Genomic DNA, 23,533 nt, shown 5'->3' with positions numbered 1-23,533 from the left:
ATTACATTCAATTGGACAACTTGTTATTTTGAGAAAACACCTTCTAAACCAGATGCTTTACAAGTGATCAGCGAGGACATCTTTTTGAAACTGTGTAGTCAGGTGGAAATCAGGAGTTACGGATGCTAAGCAGCTGGAAATATGTGGGCCAACAGGCAGCATGTCCAGATCTCATGCTTTCTCATTGCAATGACCCCTAAACTCCACAGTCCAACCCAGACACATGTGTTCTTTTTTTTTTTAACATCTTTATTGGAGTATAATTGCTTTACATTGTTGTGTTAGTTTCTGCTGTACAACAAAGTGAATCAGCTATACGTATACATATATCCCCATATCCCCTCCCTCTTGTGTCTCCCTCCCATCCTCCCTATCCCACCCCTCTAGGTGATCACAAAGCACTGAACTGATCTCCCTGTGCTATGTGGCTGCTTCCCACTAACTATCTATTTTACATTTGGTAGTTTATTTATGTCAATGCCACTCTCTCACTTCGTCTCAGCTTACCCTTCCCCCTCCCCGTGTCCTCAAGTCCATTCTCTTTGTCTGCGTCTTTATTCCCGTCTTGCCCCTAGGTTCTTCAGAACCTTTTTTTTCTTTTAGATTCCATATATGTATGTTAGCTTACGATATTTGTTTTTCTTTCTGACTTACTTCACTCTGTATGACAGACTCTAGGTCCATCCACCTCACTACAAATAACTCAATTTCATTTCTTTTTATGGCTGAGTAATATTCCATTGTATATATGTGCCACATCTTCTTTATCCATTCATCTGTCGATGGACACTTAGGTTGCTTCCATGTCCTGGCTGTTGTAAATAGAGCTGCAGTGAACATTGTGGTATTATGAATTACCTCTTTTTGAATTATGGTTTTCTCAGGGTATATGCCCAGTAGTGGGATTGCTGGGTCGTATGGTAGTTCTATTTTTAGTTTTTTAAGGAACCTCCGTACTGTTCTCTGTCTCTCCATCTGTTTGAGACATGTGTTCTTGTTTGTTAGTTTCAATAGTCCTCATGCATTAGCTGACATAGCTGATATATAGATCCTCTTTTGCTTGACTTTTGTGTATATAGCACGTGGAGCATGATCTTGAATCATTGTTAAAACTTTCCTTTGGTCTATTTTTAGAAATCGGTGTCTGCATTATTGGTCAATAGCAGATTTTGTGGTGGGCAAAATGAACTCTCTCGAATGCTTCTTAAGAGGTGGTGAGACTGTCAGCTCTCACTTGTTCAAAAATGTCAACTGTTTGATACAAACAAAGGCCATAAATTTGGCATTTTAACTCTTGTCTCCTGCAACTAGGGTTTGAAGGTATTTACTAACCATTTCTTTCCTAGCCTCTTTTTATGTTAAACTTAGTTAAGTGTACAATAGTGTACTGGAATTAAAGATCACTGTCTTGTTAATATGCTTTTAATAGCAATTCAAAAGTAGCTTTGTTTTTTGTTTTTTAGCTTAACCCTGATTATCGAGATGCCCAAAATGAAGGAAAAAATGTGGTGAGTAGAATTGTTTTATATGAACAAATTGAACAATTTATTTTATATGAACAAATTGAAAAGTTAGTAGAAAATTTGAAGACTAGGGCTCTGAGAGAGATTCTCCAAGTAGAGGCTGTGGATCAAAGATAAAAAGTAAATGATGATTTGGCTTAGATTATAAGAAGATGACCAGAAGTGGGTGTTTAGGGAGATTTCCAGAAACTTGGAGGCCACTTATGATAGATCGTTGAAGTCAACTGGATTTGGGAGGTATGGTGGGTCTAGGTTTAGTTTTCAGAAGTTCATAGAAATTAGGAAGGAGGAATGGAATTGTGGCATAATATTAAAATAGGACAACAGAACAATCCTTTTCATTTCAAGATAATTTGGTTTCTATTTATGGGGAGAAATTGAAGTGTTCAGTAACTAGATAATTCTAATTTCTAATAATCTACAGTGTGCTACTCAAAAAAAAATTCGTAGTCTTATTTTAAAGCCAGTTTTCATTAAAAATACTTATTATTATTTATCCTGCTCATCTCATCATAATTTGGAAAGAATATGACTTAACAATGACAACATGATTTAATTCAATAAAAAATCCATAGGGGAAGGGAGTTACCAGTGGGGATGGGGGTGGGTTATGGGTGAAACTGTATGGTGATAGATGGCAACTAGACTTGTGGTGGTGACCACTTTGTAGTATATAAGATGTCGAATTGTTAATGCTGTACACGTGAAACTTATTAAAAAATTCAGAAATTCAGGATATTTTGATGTGATCCAAATAAAGCCTGGACGATGCACTGGATTTTTTTTTTTTTTTTTTTGGTGTTTGCTATTATCATTTGGTGTTTCCTATTTTTTTTTTTTTTGGTGTTTCCTATTATCAATCATTTTTATTATTGTTGTTATATCAATATTTTTGATTACTCCTGCAGCTACTGTCCACTGCCCCATGGTGTCTACTGCCTTTTCTGTGTGTGACTCTCAGCAGGGCTGGATTTCTTTAAAAGCAATTTAGCCAGATATTTTGATATAAAATAGACACAGTCTATAATACAGTTTTGTTAGGAATTTTGCCATCCCTTTTGGAATGGGTAGGTATTATGACTGCCTCACCCCAAATTCCGCTCTTTGATAGAAACAGTTGGAATGTTTCATTAAAATGACTACTGTTTTACATTGGCGCACAGATTTACGTTTTAGGAGGCTATGGGGCAGATGGATCAAATAAGAATTTCTGGACCTGAGTCAACCCTGTGTGACTCCTCTCTCCATATGATTATCATGTTTACAATAGAAATAAGCGAAGTATCAGGTCACTGACCCAGTGAAAACTTTAATTTGTGTCAAAATGTCTTTAAATATAGAAGTAGGTTTGTTAGATCCATTGGATCTTTTATTTATGATTCAATTTTATCCGCCTGTGTGGGCTTTTCTCCCCCTGGTTTTCAAAGAGCTGCACCAGGATGGTTGGGTCCTTACCGTCCTATGATTTAGGAAAATGCTATCAGTAGCCATGTTTAAAAAGCAAAGCGTGAATCATAGTTTCTTTGGTTCTTCCTATAAGCTTGTCGATGGTCTCAGTGGTTTCCAGCCAGAGACCGGACCACCAGGAAAATACCCATACAAGTGGTGTTTATAACTCACTGCACGCACACTATGGGGAACCGTGCTGCTTCTCAGTAAGAAGGTGTTAGAAAAAACGTCTTATAGGAATTGGGCTTGTGCGATTGATTTTGGGGAAGATTTAAAGAAGTGGGGCTTTGCTGTGGATGGGAATGCTGTTAGGAAGAGGAGGTATCTTAATACATTTTATCTGTGGGTAGGGCAGGCTAGGTCTGTAATTGCTAAAGAAGCAGCAGTCGCTCATATTCGCTAGAGGAGAGGAGCGGGATTGTCATTTTTTGTGGCTTGAACACCGTTCACAGTCTGTCGGTGTTCAGATATGGTTAGGGAGTGGTGGTGTTTTGTCTTGATCCATTCCAGTCATGAAGTGACCTTGTCTGGTGTTGCTGTTTTGTGAAATTGTCCATATTCACTAGGAGAACACCATGGCCCAGCTGGAGTGTCAGGTCAGCTCATACACCAGGCCAGCTGTCGGATGTCGGGGACTGCTTTTCTCTTTGTCCAGGTTTATTTCTGTGACATTCTATGTGACTTCTTGAGCATGCTGTAGAGACAGCGGAGCTCTACTGTAGCACCACCATGACCTTGTGTAGCCTTGGACCAGTCAGATAGCTTTCCTGAGACTCATTTTCTTCACCTGTCTGATAGGATGGGGATGTTTGCCCTACATCTCTCACCTGCATGCCATGGGGATAAAATGCCAGCAGACAAATGGAAAACTCTCTGAATAAAAGATGTTAGTAGGCTAAAAATGTAAGTTGTTTCTATTAAAAGGTCATCATATCAAAGCTTCAAATTGTGCAATTGAATTAAATCTCTGGCTCATCTACTTTTGGCTACGTACCATTTGGAGATGCTACTGATGATTCTGGGCAGAGCTGAGTGGGAGAATACAGTGAATGAAGGTTTATGGAGCAGCACAGAGCATATAAATAAGTAGTAAATCCACGGTGAAGTTTACCCTCTGTGTTCATCAAGCTTTTGGTTAGACTTGCTGAATTTTTCTCCTTTTATTCTCAAGTACAGTTTCTTTATCCTCCTCTGTAGGTGAGAAAGAGCACTCCTCTGTTTAAGCAGTGTTACTAGCAATACTTTAATTGCATACAACATAGGTGGGCTTGCTTTTGCTGTAGAGTTTTATGACTGGATCTCATCTGTCATCTCAGAGACACATCCAACTGGAGACATCTGATTTCATTCCCTCTAAAACCCCTCGCTTGAAAGTAAATAAAACTGAGAATATGGAACAGTAAAGCTAACAATATGGCTTCTCATTTTATACACCGTTTACCATCTAGCAATAATGCTGTTTCTGTCTAAAAAAGAAAACAGGGCTTCCCTGGTGGCGCAGTGGTTGAGAGTCCGCCTGCCGATGCAGGAGACACGGGTTCGTGCCCCGGTCCGGGAAGATCCCACATGCCGCGGAGCGGCTGGGCCCGTGAGCCATGGCCGCTGAGCCTGCGCGTCCGGAGCCTGTGCTCCGCAACGGGAGAGACCACAACAGTGAGAGGCCCGCGTACTGCAAAAAAAAAAAAAAAAGAAAACAGGAGCGTTTAGAGTGTAGCCTGTGAAAAATGAAATCAGTTTCCCAAAACAATGCTATCTCACCTCAGATCTGGGTTCTAGTAACACTGAGTTCCCTGTGACCTGCTAATTATTTTCTTTCCTAATTTTCCCCATGTTGTCTATTAAATATCCAGTTAATTTTTTTTCCTGTAATGTAGAAACCTTTATCAAATGTGGCCCTCCACTTTTGAAGTTTCAGAGGTTAATGGATAGTGCTGCTGAAATGAGGCGGAGTGTGTCAGCGCTCCCATTAAGACCCAAATAGCTGTATTTATTCTACAAAGAAGCCTATTATTTCCAATCTTACAAATGTACAGCATCCACAGGGACCCTGTAAATATTGGAACTGTATCAAGCCCAGCTGGGAACCTGAAAGTCGTTAGTTTTTTCTCCGTGAAAACCGGCATCTTTTCAAATGGCTCTTTGAAGGAGATTTTTCTGGAATAACACCACCCATTTTAACATTACCTTATTTATGTGGAATGTGATCTGATTTTTCCAGGGAATGTCTTTTGTCTGTGCTGCGGATCCTCAGCCTCAGCAATACTGATATATTGATATTTGGGCCAGATCACTCTTGGTTGTGGTCGGGCTGTTCTCTGCATTGTAGGATGTTTAGCAGCATCTCTGGACTTTACTCACTAGAGACCAGGAGTGGTCTCCCTCTTCTCCATCCCCCATCCCCCGCCCAAGTTGTGGCGACTAAAAGTGTTTCTGGGAATTGCCAAATGTCTCTGGCGAGCCAAACTCTCTCCCTTTGAGAACCATCCGTCTTTGTGCAAAAACATACATTAAACAGAAATGTTCTAGGAAGCATGAAACTTTGCTGAAATAGACTTGAAAATTCTATTCTGTAGAATTTTTCTTTTGGGGGAGGGTACCAGATTCTGAAAGAAGACCCACAAATTTCTTTGAGTTTTACTATGTATTCATCAGTGGTAAGATGATAAGGAAAAGAAAGAAAAAAGGGTCATATTGGGAATTAGTTTGAGAGCACCCGATTGTCAAGGAACCGTAGCAAGAGAAGTGTTTGCAGCTTTAAATGGCCGGGTTGTGTCTGTTCCATAAAGTCTACAGTGAGAACCCCAGAGGGTCTGGACCAAAGCACAGATGCCTACACATTGTTATGCTGCCGTGGCCACAGGTCTGAATCGGCCCTGAAAACGCAGACATTGTTTCTTACCGAATGTCTCTGGCTCTTCACAGCAGAATTGCTACGTGATGTCTCTGCTGAAAATGCGATGACTCACAAATGAGGCAACAGAGAAGGTGTAACAGGAGGCTCCCTGCTGTGCGCCGCAGGCAGGGCCCCCAGGAGCTAGAGAAGCTGGCAAGCCATTAGCATCCTCTGGCTTCTCATACAGGATTTTCAATTTGTATAATCTGCGAGGCTGTGTGCCTTTCCTTCCAAGTGAAAATGCTAGTTTTCTAAAAGCCCAGCAGACTAGGTTAACATTCTGCAGCCCTGCATTCCCTAACTTGAGAGTGTTTTGGAGACTGAGATGCTGTTAAATTTAACACCTGTTTAAGCTCTGTTGTACCTTAATGTCTTTTCATGATGCAAAGAGGGAGGGCAGTGTGCTTCTGTAATTCTCTGCAGAGAACTAGTGTTTAGGGGTCTTTTTTCTTACTTAAATAGAGATGTAGGTTCGTAAACAAAAGCCACAAGCACAGAATTTTGAACAAAACTGCCTTCATATTGTAGAAATATAATATTAATTTTCTTGACTTTGAAGCTTGATCCATTTATTTAAAAACTGTATACTTATAACTCATTATTCATATTTCATTATTTAAAAAATTCCAAGGGGCTGGCTTGAAGTTTGCTGTCAAACTGCTATGACAGCTTGTTAAGCAAATTAACAGAGTACAAGAGATTAATAGCAGAATGCTTAAGACTATAGCACTGTTTTAAAAAACTTCTAAATGTGTTAGAAGCTCTTATTCACACCTAAACAATTGTTATGCTATTTATAAATGGAACTTATCTATTCATTAAAGCTTTTTTCCTCAAAGACCTAAGCAAATTATTTGGGAGTCCATTCCACTTATCCTAGGTAATTAAAATTAAACCACAGGTCTTAAATTGTATGAGCAACTTAGAGTGACCTCTTTTAGCTAGCCCTAATAAGTGAGGTTTCTCTATGGAAAAGATTTTTATTGTTCACTGTAAGAGTGTCAAAATAGAGAGGTCTTTGACTATATCTCCCACAGGGAGATATTACCAAGGGGGATGGGGTAGGAGGGCAATCTCTTGCAACCTGAATCTGCTCTCCTTTTATAAGTCTAGAAAATTCATTTTATTAGCCTTTCAAAAGGGGGAAAAGGACAGTACATACAGGAGGATTGATTCCACTAAATGAATTCACAAATGACTGATGTATAAAACACAGTGCCAACTGTCAGTTGCTAAGTAGATCTAAATCCTTGGGTCAGTTAGTGCATTTTCTCTGAAGGAAAGTCTGTATCAAAAGCTAAATTATGATTAGAAGTTTGGCATGGAGAGCTCAGGAAATTAGATGACACACATGCCTTTCAGGGATATGGAATTCCTCCAGGAAAACTGGAATACTAATTTGTTTCATCTACCCTAGCCTGCGGTGAGAGAAACTGTCAAATTCTTGTTCATTGACTCTCCATTTGTTTAGGTTACATGCTTATCTTCCCTTAATAAAGCCTTTCTTCAAATATGGTTCAACGTGATTGATTAGATTTTATTTTCCTTAGCTAAAATCATATTTTAATTGTGCCCTTCGAATACTCCATTTAAACTACTTGTGCTCAAATCTCTGTGCCTCCATAGTCACAAAAATCCTTTGAGTTTTTTTCTACAGCTGACTGATCTCGTCCATTATTTCTGCATTCTTACATTCTGAGGCAATCTCCCCTCACATGTATTAATAACACTCATTATGTTGGTGGTTCTTTCTTTTGGCCGCAATAGCCTTGCCAAACCCAGAAAAAGACCTCTTTCATAATATTTCTCTGTGACGGTAGCTCTCCTCGTCTCTTTCTCCCCAAGTTTTCATGTTAAGATGTAATAAACAACACACTTCCTTTTCTTTCTTTCAGAATGAGCACTTCCTCTTCTTAAATCTCCCCTTTCCTCTTTCTCTGCCTTCTTCCTCATAGAGTGACTATTATCTTCAATTTCAGACGTCACCACCATTTTTACCACTGGGAAGGAGTTCATAGTTGTACGTGGTATTCTACTGGGCGTAGACACGTAGGAAGATTGTGTAGATCTTCTTAAGACCTTCTTGACTCATTTATTCGGGGTCAGGCAGAAGTGTGATTCCTGTGTCACCATGACATTTCAGAGCCTCCATGGAAAACTGCTCCTTTGCTATCCAAATCTTAGTATAACACCTGGATTTTCATGTTGAGCTGCATGGCAGAGATCAACGCAACGATACACTTTTCTTTCATTGTTTTAGTGAGTTTGTTCACTCGTTTGTTCCTTCCCTCCCTCCCCCTCTCTCTCCCCGTCTCTCCCATCTTTCCTCCCTCCCCCCTCTCTTTTCTTTTCTTTCCTCCCTTCCTTCAGTAGCTTTATTGAGATATAATTCACATACCATAAGAATTCTCATGTTTAGAATTACAGATCAGTGGTTTTTAGTATATTCACAGAGTTGTAAAACCATACCCACTATCTAATTTGAGAACATTTTTACCATGCCCAAAAGAAAGCGTGTATCCACTAGAAGCTCCTGGCAACCTGGATGTACTGTCTCTATGAATTTGCCTTTTCTGGACATTTCATAGGTGGAATCATGCAATATATGGCCTTTCTTTCATGGCTTCTTTCACTTAGCATAACATTTTCAAGGTGCATGCAGGTTGTACCATGTATCTATACTTCATTCCTTTCATGGCCAAATAATATTCCATTTGGTGCATGTACCACATTTTGTTTATCCATCGTTTGGATGATGGTTATTTCTACTTTCTGGCTTTTATAAGTAAAGCTGCTGTGAACATTCAGTGCAAGTCTCTGTGGGGTCATATACTTTCATTTCTCTTGGGTAGATACCTAGAATTAGAATTGCTGGTTATATGTTTAACATTTTGAGGAACTGCCCAACTCTTCCTAAGTGACTATACCATTTTGTGTTCCTCTAGCAATATACGAGTGTTACAATTTCTCCACATCTTAACGCTTGTTATTGTCTGTGTCTTTGACTATAATCATCCTAGTACATTTTCCTAATTAGTAATGATATTGAGCACCTTTGCATGTGCTTCTTGGCCATTTGTATGTCTTCTATGGAGAAATGTCATCACGTCCTTGCCTCAATTTTTATTTATTTATTTATTTATTTATCTATTTATTTACTTATTTATTTATGGCTGTGTTGGGTCTTTGTTGCTGTGCGTGGGCTTTCTCTAGTTGCGGCGAGTGGGGGCTACTCTTCGTCGTGGTGCACGGGCTTCTCATTGAGGTGGCTTCTCTTGTTGCGGAGCACGGGCTGTAGGTGCACGGGCTTCAGTAGTTGTGGCACGCAGCCTCTGTAGTTGTGGCACGCAGGCTCTGTAGTTGTGGTTCTTGGGCTCTAGAGCGCAGGCTCAGTAGTGGTGGCACATAGGATTCGTTGCTCCGCGGCATGTGGGGGATCTTCCCGGACCAGGGATCAAACCAGTGTTCCCTGCATTGGCAGGCAGATTCTTAACCACTGTGCCACCAGCAAAGTCCCTTCTCAATTTTTAATTGGGTTATTTGTCTTTACAGCTATTCAGTTGTAATTGTTCTTTATATATTCTGGATACAAGTCCCTTATCAGATATATAATTTACAAATATTTTCTCTCAGACTATTTTTTTTAATAGACACTTTTTAAAGAGAGTTTTAGATCCATAGCAAAATCCAGTGGAAGGTACAGGGGGTTCCCACATACTGCTGCCAGCACACAAGTACAGCCTACTGTCAACATTCCGCACCAGGGGGGTACATTTGTTACACTGGTAAACCTGCCTTGACACATCATTATCACCCAAAGTTCAGAGTTTACATTAGGGTTCTCTCTCAGTGTTGTACATTCTATCAGTTTGACAAAAGTATAATGATATGTATCCACCATTATAGGATCATAACGAATAGTTACACTGCCTTTAAAATCCTCTGTGTTTTTCCTATTCATCCCTCCCTCCCCCAATCCCTGGCAGTATATTCACAGTATATTTTTATTGTGTCCATAATTTTGCTTTTTCCAAAAATCATATTTGGAATCACACAGTATGTAGCTTTTTCACATTGGCTTCTTTCAAGATGCATTTAAGGTTTCTTTGTGTCTTTTCATAACTTGATGGCTCATTTATTTTTAGTGCTGAATAGCATTCCATTGTTTGGATGTCCTACAGTTTATTTACCTACTCACCTACTGAAAGATTTCTTGGTTGCTTCTAAGTTTTGGTAGTTATGAATAAAGCTGCTGTGCAAGTTTTTGTGTGGATATAGCTTTTCAGTTCATTTGGGTAAATAACAAGGAGCATGACTGCTGAATCACATGGTATGGAATGTGTTTTGTTTTGTGTAAAACCACTGAACTGTCTTGCACAGTGGCTGTACCATTTTGCATTCCCACCAGCAGTGAATGGGAGTTCATGTTGCTCCACATCCTCGTCAGCATTTGGTGTTGTCAGTGTTTAGGATTTTGGCCATTCACTAGGTGTATATGGTATCTCTTTGTTTTGAGTGATATCTCATTAGAGAATTTGCTATTCCCTAATGACATTTGATGTTGAGCATCTTTTCATGTATATATTTACCACCTGTATGTCATCTTTGGTGAGGTGTCTGTTCAGGTCTTTTGCCCATTTAAAAATTGGATTATTTGTTTTATTATTATTGAATTTTAAGAGTTCTTTGTATATTTTGGACACCAGTTCGTTATCAAATATGTCTTTTGCAACAGTTTTCTCCAAATCTGTGGTTCCTCTTCTCATTCTTTTGAGAGTGTCTTTCATAGAGCAGAAGAAACCCGTTTTCATGAAAACCAGTTTATCAATTATTTCTTTCATGGAAATTGCCTTTGGTGTCATATTTTTCTTGTACACTACTATTTTTCTTCTAGTGTCCACACTCATTTCCCTTTCTTTCTCCCTCCCTCATTCCTTCTTTCTCATTCCAGCTATTTCTCTTTCTTTAGACTCTTTCTCCCAACCCACTGTGAGAGTTGAAATATAGGAAATAAACAAAACTGTACAAAGGCTGTCTAAATTTCAGTAGGGAATAATTAAAGACTAATGTTTTCAAGACCCACAGGAGTAAATCCCAAGTTATAGTATTTCACTAGACTAGCTGCTGCCAGAGATTTATTTGGAAGAAGTCTTTTTAGCTCACAGATGATCTATAAAGATCCTTCCCGTGCTTGATATTCCATGAGCCTAAGTGGTTACGTTACCCAGGCAGCCTTCTTTCCCGACTTATTTGTCTGGCCAGACTACTCTCGTTGGGTTATTTAAAGACATTTAGGTTTTCCTCTCTCAGGATGTGATGGTGTTTTTGCCCTTCAAAGACTGTTGTCTTTAGTTCACAGACTTCCATGCCCTCAACGCAGATCACTGTGAAATGGGTCTCCTGACCCATGAGAATTTTTTTAGAAGACCTAAAGAAGGTTCTTTTTTTAAAAAAATAAAATTTATTTATTTAATTTATTTATTTTTGGCTGCATTGGGTCTTCGTTGCTGCGCATGGGCTTTCTCCAGTTGTGGCGAGTGGGGGCTACTCTTCATTGCGGTGAGCGGGCTTCTTATTGCGGTGGCTTCTCATGTTGTGGAGCACGGGCTCTAGGCGTGCGGGCTTTGGTAGTTGTGGCTCGCAGGCTCTAGAGTGCAGGCTCAGTAGTTGTGGCACACGGGCTTAGTTGCTCCGCGACATGTGGGATCTTCCCGGACCAGGGCTCGAACCCATGTCCCCGGCATTGGCAGGCAGATTCTTAACCACTGCGCCACCAGGGAAGGAGGTTCTTAACTGTGAGTTCATGCCTGCCCTTTGAGGAGTGACTAATTCAGTGCTTAAGGGCTGCAGACCAGGCCGCTGGCTTTGGTTAATTTGGACTGAGGCGTGGCTAGTTGAATATGGGGTTGAGCATTCACTATAGCACCCACTGCTCCCCTTGCCTTCCTCTTCCCCCCTCCTTTTTCCCTTTTTATTCCCTCCTCTCCACCTCCTCTCCCTCCTTCCTCTCTCCCTCTTCTTCCCTCCCCCTTTTTCTACTCTGGTCCTCCCCCCCATCCTCTTTCCTTCGCTCCTTCCCTCATCCTTCATCTCCTGTAGGTAACTGCACTCATGTCTTTATTTAAAGGAAATAATGCTCATCTTCCTCTCTCTTAATTTTTTTTTTTTTTTTTTTTTTTTGCGGTACGCGGGCCTCTCACTGTTGCGGCCTCTCCCGTTGCGGAGCACAGGCTCCGGACACGCAGGCTCAGTGGCCATGACTCACGGGCCCAGCCGCTCCGCAGCATGTGGGAGCTTCCCAGACCGGGGCACGAACCCATGTCCCCTGCAAGGGAATGTTTTGGTATTGTGAGAACTTTTGTATAAATTCAGAAGTGGGGTTTGCTTACTGCTTTTGCATTTCCTTCTTTCCTATTTCCCTATACTCACTTCTAGTGTATGGTAAGTTAAGTATACCTTTTTCTGATGAATGAACATAGTTCACATTTGCTGGTAAGAGACAACTGTTATGAGGGTTAAACCACCTGGGGAGAGTTTTCCAGAGCCCTGTCTTCATATAAGTCTGAACTTAGATCTCTGCAGAAAACATATAAATCAAAGATGACAAGATACCAGATACTGCTAGCCTATGTGAGATTTAGCAGATAGCAATCCTGTTCCTTCTGAAGAACACGGGCAGTTCCTCTGCCCAGTCACAGTTAACTGGTGCTACCAATTTGTGCACCATTTACAGAAGACACCAGCATGAAACTGCAAGGGTTTACTGATCCAAGGAAAACGCTTTTCACAATCTTGGGATGGAGCTTCCAGTGAATGTTTTGGAATGATCAGGTGTAGTATTTCATTGTCATGGCAGCCTTTAAAGAAGTGCTTGTCTTTCGATATGGACGGCTTTCATTTGCCTTTGAGCATCCCTTCCCACCTATTTTCTTTCAACTTCCTGTGACGGTACAATGACAATTTTTCTCTCTCATTTTCAAATTTAATTTGATTTAATAATTATATAAATATATATAATTTATATATATAATTATATAAATATTAAGTAATTATATTTATGTACTTTATTACCAAGCTTATATTACATTTGCTGTATCATGTTTTGGTTTTCTTATACATCAGATTCTTCCATGGGACGCTGGAACTTGGGGAAGTTCGAGTGAAAATACATAATCATCAGTCTTGTGTTGTTTTCTGCTTAAAATGGTAGGAGTGTACTAGAAATATTGACTGAGTTTCACATCATCCTGAAGGCTTCTATTCCATTTGATTTCACTTTATATTACATTATAGTATGTTCTGGGATCTAATGGAATGAGCCGATGAACTGAATGGGGATGTTGCTGTTGATTCCTCTTCCCTCCAAGTTAATATCCCAATGATTTTTGGGAGTTAGGCAGGAACTCTGAAACACTTCCATGCTTACTCTTTAATTTATGAACTCTAGATGATTCAACACACTACTTCTTCTCCGTGTTTGTTTTAAATGTGGAATGGTCAAAATTACTACTGTGATAATAGGTTTAATACCAGGGAAGGGATCAAAACTATTGGGACTGTTAGTGCCTTGATAATTTGCCCAGGTCAAATCACCCCTCTGGAGTGTGTGACTTATCACTGTTAATAATAATTACCTGAAAGGCTCTCAGGCCCGATCTGTTCTTTCTGGATGATGTGAACTGGACATCACTATAATCCAATGAAGAAATAAATGCAAATTTAAAACTTATCTTCCAATTAATTGGAGAGTTTAGTAAGAAACATATAAAAGTAAAAAAACCTTGTACTTCCTCAACAGAGAGATGGAGATCTTCCAACTTCAAAGAAGAAACGCCAGGCAGGGGAGAAGATCATGTACACTTTGGTCTCAGTCCCACATGGAAATGACATTGCATCCCTTTTTGAACTGGATGCCACAACTCTTCAGAGAGCGGACTGCCTGGTCCCAAGGTAAAAGAAAAATATGGTTAAACAGTAGTGTTTCTCTGAATAATTTTACTGGCAGGTAAGGAATAAAAATCATAATCTTAGTATAATTTTTGTGATATAAAGAGAGCAAGCATAAGTGAAGAACAAGAGTTAAAAAATCATTCCTCTTTTGTGAGTAGATTAACATAGTTTGTTTTATTCTTAAAAATAATTCAAATGTGCAGGACAAAAGAAATTCTGAAAAATTCATAAGAATCATTTATTCTTATTACTTATATGGCCTGTGGTTACTAAAATAAAAAATGATCTTTTCCATTAATAGTCATGGCATTTATTTTTATTATGTCAAATTTCAAATTTCATTCACTCATCATCCACTTGTTCATTTATTTAGTCATTCAGTCAACAAATCTTTTAAAAAAAATTTATTTATTTGGCTGCATTTGTTCTTAGTTGAGCACTCCGGATCTGTGTTGTGGCATGTGGGATCTTTTTTTGTGGTGCACGGGGTCCTTGTTGTGGCCCACGGGCTTCTCTCTAGTTGTGGCGCGGGCTCCAGAGTGAGCAGGCTGCTCCTTGTGGCCTCCGGGCTTCTCTCTAGTTGTGGCAGGGGCTGTAGAGCGTGGGCTCAGTAGTTGCGGCACGTGGGCTTAGTTGCCTCACCGCATGTGGGATCTTCGTTCCCCGACCAGGGATCAAACCCGCGTCCCCTGCATTGGAAGCCGGATTCTTAAGCACTGGACCACCAGGGAAGTCCTTCTGTCAACAAACCTTTACTGAACATCAGTTCCATTCCAGGCATTGCCCTTGGCATTGGGAAGAAAACCATGAGCAAACTGGTTATGAACTTAAATTCAAATGGGAGTGGGAGGCAATAAACACATAAACATAAAATATAAGGTCAGGTAATAAGAATGCTTTGAAGAAAAATTAAAGAGTATGGGGAGTTCTATTATGAGACCTCTGATTTAGGACATTTGAGAAAAGATCTAAATGATTTGAAGGGTCAAATCCTCTCCATATGGGAGAAGTGTTTCAAGCAGCAGGAACACAGAGTGGAAGAATCTTGAGATTTACTAGGTGTGCTGAAGGACCAGCTAAGAGACCAGTCGGCCGTCTCAGCGAGGGAGGGGAAAGGAGATTGTTAATGAGGGAGTCAGAACATAATGTAAGAGAGTATTTTACATTTTTCACTTGGATTTGATTATTTTAATTAAGATTTTTTTGTTTTGCCTAGAGCTGTCTATTTTCCAGCAATAGCACTCTGATGCGATCTCTAGATGCATAGAGGAGTTTTGCCCATATATTCAGGTCTAGTGGAATGGTTCTAAATTGTCCTTGGTAGAGCATGATTGTCTCGGCCTTGGGCAGATGGCAGTGGTTAGGCTGAAGGTACCTGCTGAAAGTGCAGACATTATTGTGTAGGTTACTTTCAGGGGAGGTAAAAAGTTGCTGTACTAACACTGCCAAGAAACACTGCTCCTCGGACTTCCTCGGCTGTTTCATGGCTGTTCTCATTCATGAGAAATGTAGCTGAGTCCACGGCCATACCACCCTGAATGTGCCCAGTCTTGTCTGATCTTGGAAGCTAAGCAGAGTCAGACCTGGTTTATACTTGGATGGGAGAAATGTAGCTGAATCTTGGCCTTATATGAGCCATCTCTCACTCTGTTGTACCAATAGAAGCCTGTAAAGAAGTCCCCTCTGAAGGTTTGGCCTGATGCAGGTCTTTGACCTTCTCTTCTGAGTATTGCATCTTAATAAATCCTTACTCTGACTATGCATTTTAGATTTTAACTCAGCAAGAATAGAGTCCTTCTTGAACCCTAACCAAGAAAGTTTGCTTAGGGAAATGGTAGAAAGATCTTACTCTAATGTGACTAGACCCAAGACAAGCCCCTGAGCCTCACTTTATATGGAAGGGTTCATCTATTACTGTTTCAGAACTGCTGAAGCCCTTCTTAGTATAGAACAGAATTTTGTATTAACATAGATTCATTTGTCATTAATTGTTTTAAAGCTAATGCTAATTAACACTTAATAATGACTACTATTATAACTCTGGAGTGCTGGCTGTGTGCTAAGCACTATGTCAGCTTCTTTATAAACGTCTTATTTAATGCTGGCAGCAACTCTTACAGATCAGGAACTAAGGACTTAGAACAGTGCTTTTCAAGTTGCCTCTAAACTGGAATCACCTGGGCAGCATTGTGCCCTCTCCATGCTCTGGCCACACCAAGACCGGTGAAATCAGAGTCTTGGGGGCAGGATGCAGGCTTTACTTTTAAAAATCAGTACCCAGGTGATTCCAATGCGGGGTCAAATACTTCTCAAACTTTACACTCTGTAATCAATGCTTCTCACACTTTAATGTGTACTGAACCACCTGGGGATCTGATGGCAGCTCAGATTCTGATCTGCTTGGTCTAGGGTGGGGTCTGAGGTCTGCATTGCTAACAGACCCTCACATAATGCTGATGCTCCTGGTTTGTGGACTAGACTTTTAAGTATCAAGGGCTTGGAGCAGTGGTTCCCAGTCTTCGGTGTGCGTTGGAATATCTGGGGATCTTTTAAAAAGTACTGATGCCTCCTCTTACTCCCAGACATTCTGATTTAAATGGTGTGCGGCGCAGCTTGGGCAATAGGGTTGTAAAAGTTTTCCAGGTGATTCTAACGTATAGCCAAGTTGGGGAACCACTGGCTCAGTGTGATTAGGTTGATTGATCCTTGTCAAGCTCATGAAGTGGAATTTGATCCTGGATTGTGTGAACTCAAAATCTGTACTCTTAACCACTATGCTACTGTGCCTTCATATTTTAGACATTCAGATTATATCAAGATTTTAACAGTGGATTTATGTGGTGTGGGTCCTTGCAAAATTATGCTCAAGTGTAGTCTCTTTAGCTTGGAACCCAGCCATCTAGGTTGACTCCATAAGCAGTTGTAGAAGGTCCAGGAGTAAGAATAGGGGGAACGGGGGGCTTCCCTGGTGGCTCAGTGGTTGAGAATCTGCCTGCTAATGCAGGGGACATGGGTTCGAGCCCTGGTCTGGGAGGATCCCACATGCCGCAGAGCAACTGGGCCCATGAGGCCATGGCCGCTGAGCCTGCGCATCTGGAGCCTGTGCTCCGCAACAGGAGAGGCCGCGATAGTGAGAGGCCCGCGCACCGCGATGAAGAGTGGCCCCCGCTTGCCACAACTAGAGAAAGCCCTCGCACAGAAACGAAGACCCGACACAGCAAAAATAAATAAATAAATAAATAAACTCCTACCCCCAACATCTTCTTTAAAAAAAAAAAAAAAGAATAGGGGGAATGACACAGAGCTGAATAATCTATGGCCCCACTTTCCAGATGCTTAAAATACCAATACAGTGAGGAAGATAACTGAGTCCAAGTGACATCTCCTGTATAATTCCATGCAGAAGATAAGTGGTAATACAGAGGTATTTCAGGATTGGACCTTTGCTGATTATTTGGACAAGGATTGGACCTTTGCTGTTTTAGATTTTTGAAACAATCTCTATTTCTTTTTTTGCACTTAATTTATTTGAAACTTTGTTCACGTCTTGATAAAGCATTCTAATATTTCGTTCCAAGTGTGATAGGCAGTATAGCAGGCACCTCTGTGCAGGGCAACAGAACATCTATTACAAACATACCGTGTTTCACAGTGCTTTCCCCTGGAAGAGCAGACTCTATACTTTCTGGCAGCATTTTTTTTAGTCCTGTGGGTATTATTTCCTCTAGAATATGTTCTTTTATTTTAGCTGATAGTCGACAAGGTGGATCTTTGCAGGGGTCTCTTTTAGAAACACCACGAGAGGGACCAGGTGTGGGACTACCACTGCATTCACCAGAATGGTCAGTTACCCATTCTCTAGCTACTGCTAACAAAAATTGCTTGTAAGACATTTTATTCAGTGCATTAACTCAATCTCTATTTTATCTCCTTTTATGAATGAGAAGAATCATGATGTTTGAGAATGAATCTCTTTCCCTGAAGTCCTTGGCGTCTTATTTGATTTTCTCTTATTGGCCTTAATGCTTTCTGCCTCATGTTATATGATTTATTTATCTTATCTTTTCTACTGAACTTTCAGCAACTTGAAGGCAGAGAACTTACCTCAGTGGTTTTCTTTTAATAGATACTTTATCTATTTTGTTAAAGAAATAATGATAATAGATTCACTAAAACTGATAATATTTGAGCTGGATGAAGCTCTAGCTGTCCTTTCTTATGCACTCTCTCTCAGTTCACATATACTTGATTCTTATTATTTCTGGAACATGAATTAGCAAATACTGACCCATTGCTTCTAAGGGAAATGCAGAGTTAGGTTCCTGCAAGCCTCTGGGCACAATATTTTTGTCAATCAATCAATGCTCAACCTTATTTTATATGTGTTTTTGTTTAAAGACACCTTATTTAATATATATTGTTTCATTAGTGTTGAATTCACGGCCGGCATCACTATAACTCATGCCTGAATGAAGCATCTCTTATATGAGTTATTTTCTCCATAATGCACATCACAGCCTTGCTCTATAGGAACACAAGACAACACTTCAGTGCTATGCTTAGGACCGTTTTAAACAATGAATTCACTAACAATAGACGGTGAAAAACATGGCACCAAACAGACCACAGAAAGGCACTTGTTGACAGTATGAGAGCAGAAACCAGAAGGAAGAGCATCATGTTGTTCAGCCTCACAGGGAATCAAATTTTTTGCCACTCCGTGTATGTCTGAGAATGACTTCCAAAGTGGCCCAAGTATTGATTTGGGGGTTACAGATAAATTTTTGTGAGTAGGCAAATTCACAGGTATGGAATCTGCGATTAACGAGGATCGACTGCACTATGTGCTTTTACGTGCAGATGATTAAACCACAAAAGGGACTACAATCAGACAGCAGTTTTAACTCAGATGGTTACACAGTCAGTGCTTCTTACTTTAGTATGCATCAGAATCACCTGGAAAAGCTGGTAAAATCCTGTTGGATCTCACCCTCAGAGTTTCTGATTCAGTGGACTTGGATGAAGCCTCAGAATTTGCTTTTCTAACTAGTTCTCAGGTGATGCTGATGTTGCTGGTCCAGGGACCAGATTTTGAGAACCACTGGTTTATGTAATAATACTGCATGCTTTGAAATCGCCTATAGTTCAGATATTCCCCTTAAACCAGACTGATCTACACTTGAGTCAGTTACTAGTCTAAAAATATATTTATATTCATATCATGTATGAAACTGGTAAATATGTTGATATGTAAGTGTGCTAACTTTTTATAATCTGTGTTTTTAATACTATTTTGCTTTTAGGAATTCATACGTTCGATTAAGACATTTATGTACAAACACGTGGGTAACCAGTACTAGCATCCCCATAGACACAGATGAAGAGAGGCCTGTTATGTTGAAGGTAAATGTTGCTGAGAATGGTTTACTTTTCAGCCAGATGTTGTGTGAATAGGATTAGGGGGTGACTGACATGTTCTTACAATTGAGCTTCACCAGTATTAGAGATTATTGCAACTAATTTCGTCAAGCACTCATGCCTACCAGTTGCTTTAGGTAGCTGAACTTAGAGGCTTGACTGCAGCTGGGCTGTGATTCAGGAAGATGCAGCAGAGATACCAAAAGAGTGGGAGCAGCATATAGAAAGGGAAGAAGATTCTAGGAGGGCATTTCCTCTCCTCTGTTGAAACTGAAGCAAAGAACATGTGTGAAAGGAATACGTTTCTAGTCGGGCTTTGAAAACAAGGCAGGAAATGGGCACAGGGCATCTGTGTCCCTACAGCCTTTCATAGTGGACGATGCATGTAGGAATTACTGTGTTTGGATTCTCTACTCCTGTTTTGTATCTCTTAAACAGTACTAAGATGTGTTAGTAGCTGAAGAATATTGCATAGTTATTTAGTAAAACAACTAATCTTAGTGGAAAAACACATTGCAGATCGGAACTTGCCAAACAAAAGAAGATAAAGAAGCTTTTGCCATTGTGTCTGTCCCACTGTCTGAGGTCCGAGACTTAGACTTCGCCAATGACGCAAATAAAGTGCTGGCGACCGCAGTTAAAAAGCTGGAAAATGGCACAATAACTCAGAATGAAAGGAGGTTAGTGACTTTTAAAATGACTTTTAAATCATACAGTCAGTTGTCAACTCTTGCAGTAGACCTCAGGTGAATGAATGACTCTAAGGGAATATGTAGAATGGTCTCCATAGCAGCACACCTGCTTCTGAATGAGCAGACCCTGGTGAGTGAATGAAAATGGTGACATTAAAATCTGGTGGAATATTTACTTTTTCCATTGTAGCTTGGCTTGAACACAGTTGTTTTTAGTTACTTTCTGGTCTTTCCTTTTAAATGTTTCATAAGAGATGCCTTTTGCTGCACTTGATTTGATATTTGAGTTGGGAGTTCTAAAGGTCCTAAAAGAGGTTTTGTGTTTTTCTGTTCTTATTTATTCAAGATACATTTCTCTGCTCAAGTACCACAAAGTAAGCATGTTATATAATACCAGCAAACAATCTGCAAAGTGTACCTCTCTACCTTGTAACTCCCTCAGAGAAACTGGATCTTTGATTCTTCAACTCTGGTTTTGGAAATAAGTGAGACAGAGAATGAGATTGATAGCCATCAATCATTTCCTCCCTAATTTATGCTGGTGCCATGTTAGGCACCGTAAATATATTTCTCTAGTCCTTCAAACAGCCCTGAGATGGACATCACTCCCATCTTACATAAAGGGAAATTGAAAGGTTAAGCAAATTAGGTAAGGTCACACAGTAAATGGGGGATTTAATCATGTGTGGTTTTAAAGTCCATAGGTTTCCAACACACCAGAGCACAAGCATTCTCTGTATTTCTCCACTTCATGGTCTGCTATATACCTTTCAATTTGAACAAGAAAAAGCTATTTACCAATTTCCCAGGCATTCATACGTTGGAACTCTCATACACAGCTGGTGAGATGATAATTGGTATAAGCACTTTGGGACATAGTTTGACAGTAATGAGCAAAGTTAAAGAAGCACGCTGTCCTCATGTAAGTGGAATCATGTAGTGTTTGCCCTTCTGTGACTGACTCATTTCACTAAGCATAATGTCCTCCAGTTTTATCCACATTGTCACATGTGACAGGATTTCCTTATTTTTTAAAGTTGAATAATATTCTTAGGACAGTTTTCTTGTGCAAACTGTCAAGATGATGAATGAAATAGGTGTGTACAGATGGAGAGGGAGGGTGCAGATTGCTGACATTAAAGTATTGACCTCCACATTTTGGTTCTCCTAATATCACAGCTGTGGGGAGTCAGAACCGAGAGAACAGCCGACTGCATGATTTGGTTCATTTTCTTAACTGCATATGTAATCTTCGGATGATAATAAAGTAGATTATACAAAAACTGAAAAAAAAGTTGAATAATATTCTATCATAGGTGTATATTACACTTTCTTTATTCATTCATCCATTGATGGACATTTAGTTTCCATATTTGGCTGTTGTTAATAATGTTGCAAAATAGTCTAACTCACAGAAACAGAGACTAGACCTGGTGGTTGCCAGGGGCTGGGGGGAGGGAGAAATGAGGAGTTCTTGTTTAACGGGTATGAAGTTTCATTTATACGAAATGAAGATCAGCTGTACAACACTGTGCCTGTAGTTAACAATACTGTATTATGCACATAAAAATTTAAAACAGTAGATCTCATGTGTTCCTAACACACATGCACATGTGCGCATGTGCGCGCAGACACACACACACACACACACATACACACACACACACACACACACACCCACACAGAAGCAAATAGTCCATGACTTACCAATTCTGCTCCTAGGCTGAACATTCTTGAACATCTGTCCAAAAGAAGTTTCTATATGTGTGCACCAGGACACATTTAAGAATGTTCAGCCTTAGTCTAAATAACCCCAAACTGAAAACTGTTAAATGTCCATCACCAGTTGAATACAGTTTTGGTATCGTCATATGGTGGAATACATATATAACAATGAAAATACATGACCTACATCTACATATAACTACATGGATAAATCTAATAAACTTTCGATTGAGTGAGAACAAGACACAAATGTATTCACCGTAAGATTATTTGTAAAGTTCAAAATCAAGCAAAATTGAACTCTTTGGGGTTTAAGAAATTGGCAGAACTATAAAGAAACGCAAGGAAAGAATTGTCACAGAAATCAGGATGGTGTTCTCAGGGGGAGGGATTTGAGGAGATTTTTTCAATGTCCCACTTCCTACTCTGTGTGGTGGCTTGATAAGATTCACATGGTAAGCATTCCATAATGAAACACATATGTTTTATGCACTTTTAGATCTCTGTCTTACAATACAAAGGAACAGAAAAATCCAAGTTGCTTCCTTCCAGCCCTATCAGTAGAAAAAGTCATAAATACGCAAACAAATGGAATAGTTATTTCTCAGCTTCCTCTTTTCTTACCTCTGTTTCCCCCGTAACAAACCTGCATTTGAAAACCACTCTTGTATATGCAATCGACCTCCAACCCCGTCGGGTGAAATGAATAAAGGCCACAAGCTGAAGCAACCGCTCCCCTGTTCTGGACGGCAGATAATTAAATATCAGAACTAAATTGTGACAGACAATGGAATCCCATGTGTACATACCACTTTTTTTATGTCTGTTATTTAGCTATTAACTCTGCTTTTGATGAATCTGTTTCTTTGTCTCTGTCATTGTCACATACGTGCAGAAATTTCCTCAGCCTCGCTAAAAAGTCTCCCTTGCTAAGTATTAAGGTGTTCCTTGAAGAAAAGGACAAATAAAGATTGATTATGAGCACTCCGCCATTGCCGACTGTAACTCTTCTTCAGTTACTGCCGGAGAGAATCTTAACCTCTTGAGATGATTCTCAGGAAGGTGGTGGACCAGGACTGACCAGGGATCGTGCATTTTTATTCCCCCGCTATTTTAGAGTGAAAAACATCGTAGCAAAAAGAAGGTCTTGCCTGAGAAATAGGAAGTTGCAACGGTTGATCTTCATTTAGTAATTTCCAAAAAGCCACCTGCCATCAAAACTCATTCAAAGCTGCCTGTCAGTACGGGGGAGCTTATAGGCTTAGTTGAATATGTTTATATTATTTTCTCAGTTTTAGAATTTGATATAAAATTATTTCTGAAAATTCCACACAACTCTGACTCCCCCCCTCCCAGAGAATGAAGTTATTATTAGAGATTCTTTTACTCAAAACCACGAAGAATGTTACAAGGTCAAAGGGAACATGTTAGAATATAGGAGATCTGTCTGAAAATGCCTGTATTGTTCCAATCCTCCCTCCCCCACCTCTGCTCCCCGTTCATTCACCCCAGGAGTGGGCTCCAGAGGCACAGCTCTTGTGTTCCGCTCCAAGATCCTCAACGTCAGATATTTTTTTCGTGGAATTTTCTTCTGCATAGCTGCACCAACAAAATAGATAGCATTGGGAACACACTGGGGTGGGAGAGGAGAGAGGATGGAGGGGGGTAAGTCCGTTCAGAGCTGGAGGAGGTGAGTCATGCACCACGTTTTACCTCTCAGGGTACAGAAAAAGAGGTGGGGTTCCTCTGCTGCCTTTACAGTTCAGTGTCCATTTGTTTTTAGTGTTACAGAACTCCTGGTCCATGCCAGGCACTGGGCGCTGCAGCGTGTGTACACACAGTGCCAGTGCAGTGGTGAACAGCCCAGACCCTAGCCAAGTGTT

General features: G+C 40.1%; 1 protein-coding gene across 1 annotated transcript in view; it reads left to right on the top strand.

The window, feature by feature from the left end:
* ITPR2 (inositol 1,4,5-trisphosphate receptor type 2) overlaps nt 1-23,533 on the top strand; it is a 538,352-nt gene that overhangs the window by 138,032 nt on the left and 376,787 nt on the right. The window contains exons 10-13 of the mRNA XM_060113623.1: nt 1,464-1,508; nt 13,664-13,815; nt 19,119-19,218; nt 19,753-19,913. Of these exons, the coding sequence (XP_059969606.1) occupies nt 1,464-1,508; nt 13,664-13,815; nt 19,119-19,218; nt 19,753-19,913 (458 nt within the window). The remainder of the gene's footprint in view (nt 1-1,463; nt 1,509-13,663; nt 13,816-19,118; nt 19,219-19,752; nt 19,914-23,533) is intronic.

The sequence above is a fragment of the Mesoplodon densirostris genome, chromosome 11, assembly GCF_025265405.1.
Source record: "Mesoplodon densirostris isolate mMesDen1 chromosome 11, mMesDen1 primary haplotype, whole genome shotgun sequence".
NCBI classification, from domain to species: domain Eukaryota; kingdom Metazoa; phylum Chordata; class Mammalia; order Artiodactyla; family Ziphiidae; genus Mesoplodon; species Mesoplodon densirostris.
Note: the sequence above shows the minus strand (reverse complement) of the source record. Positions and strands in the feature narration are given on the sequence as shown.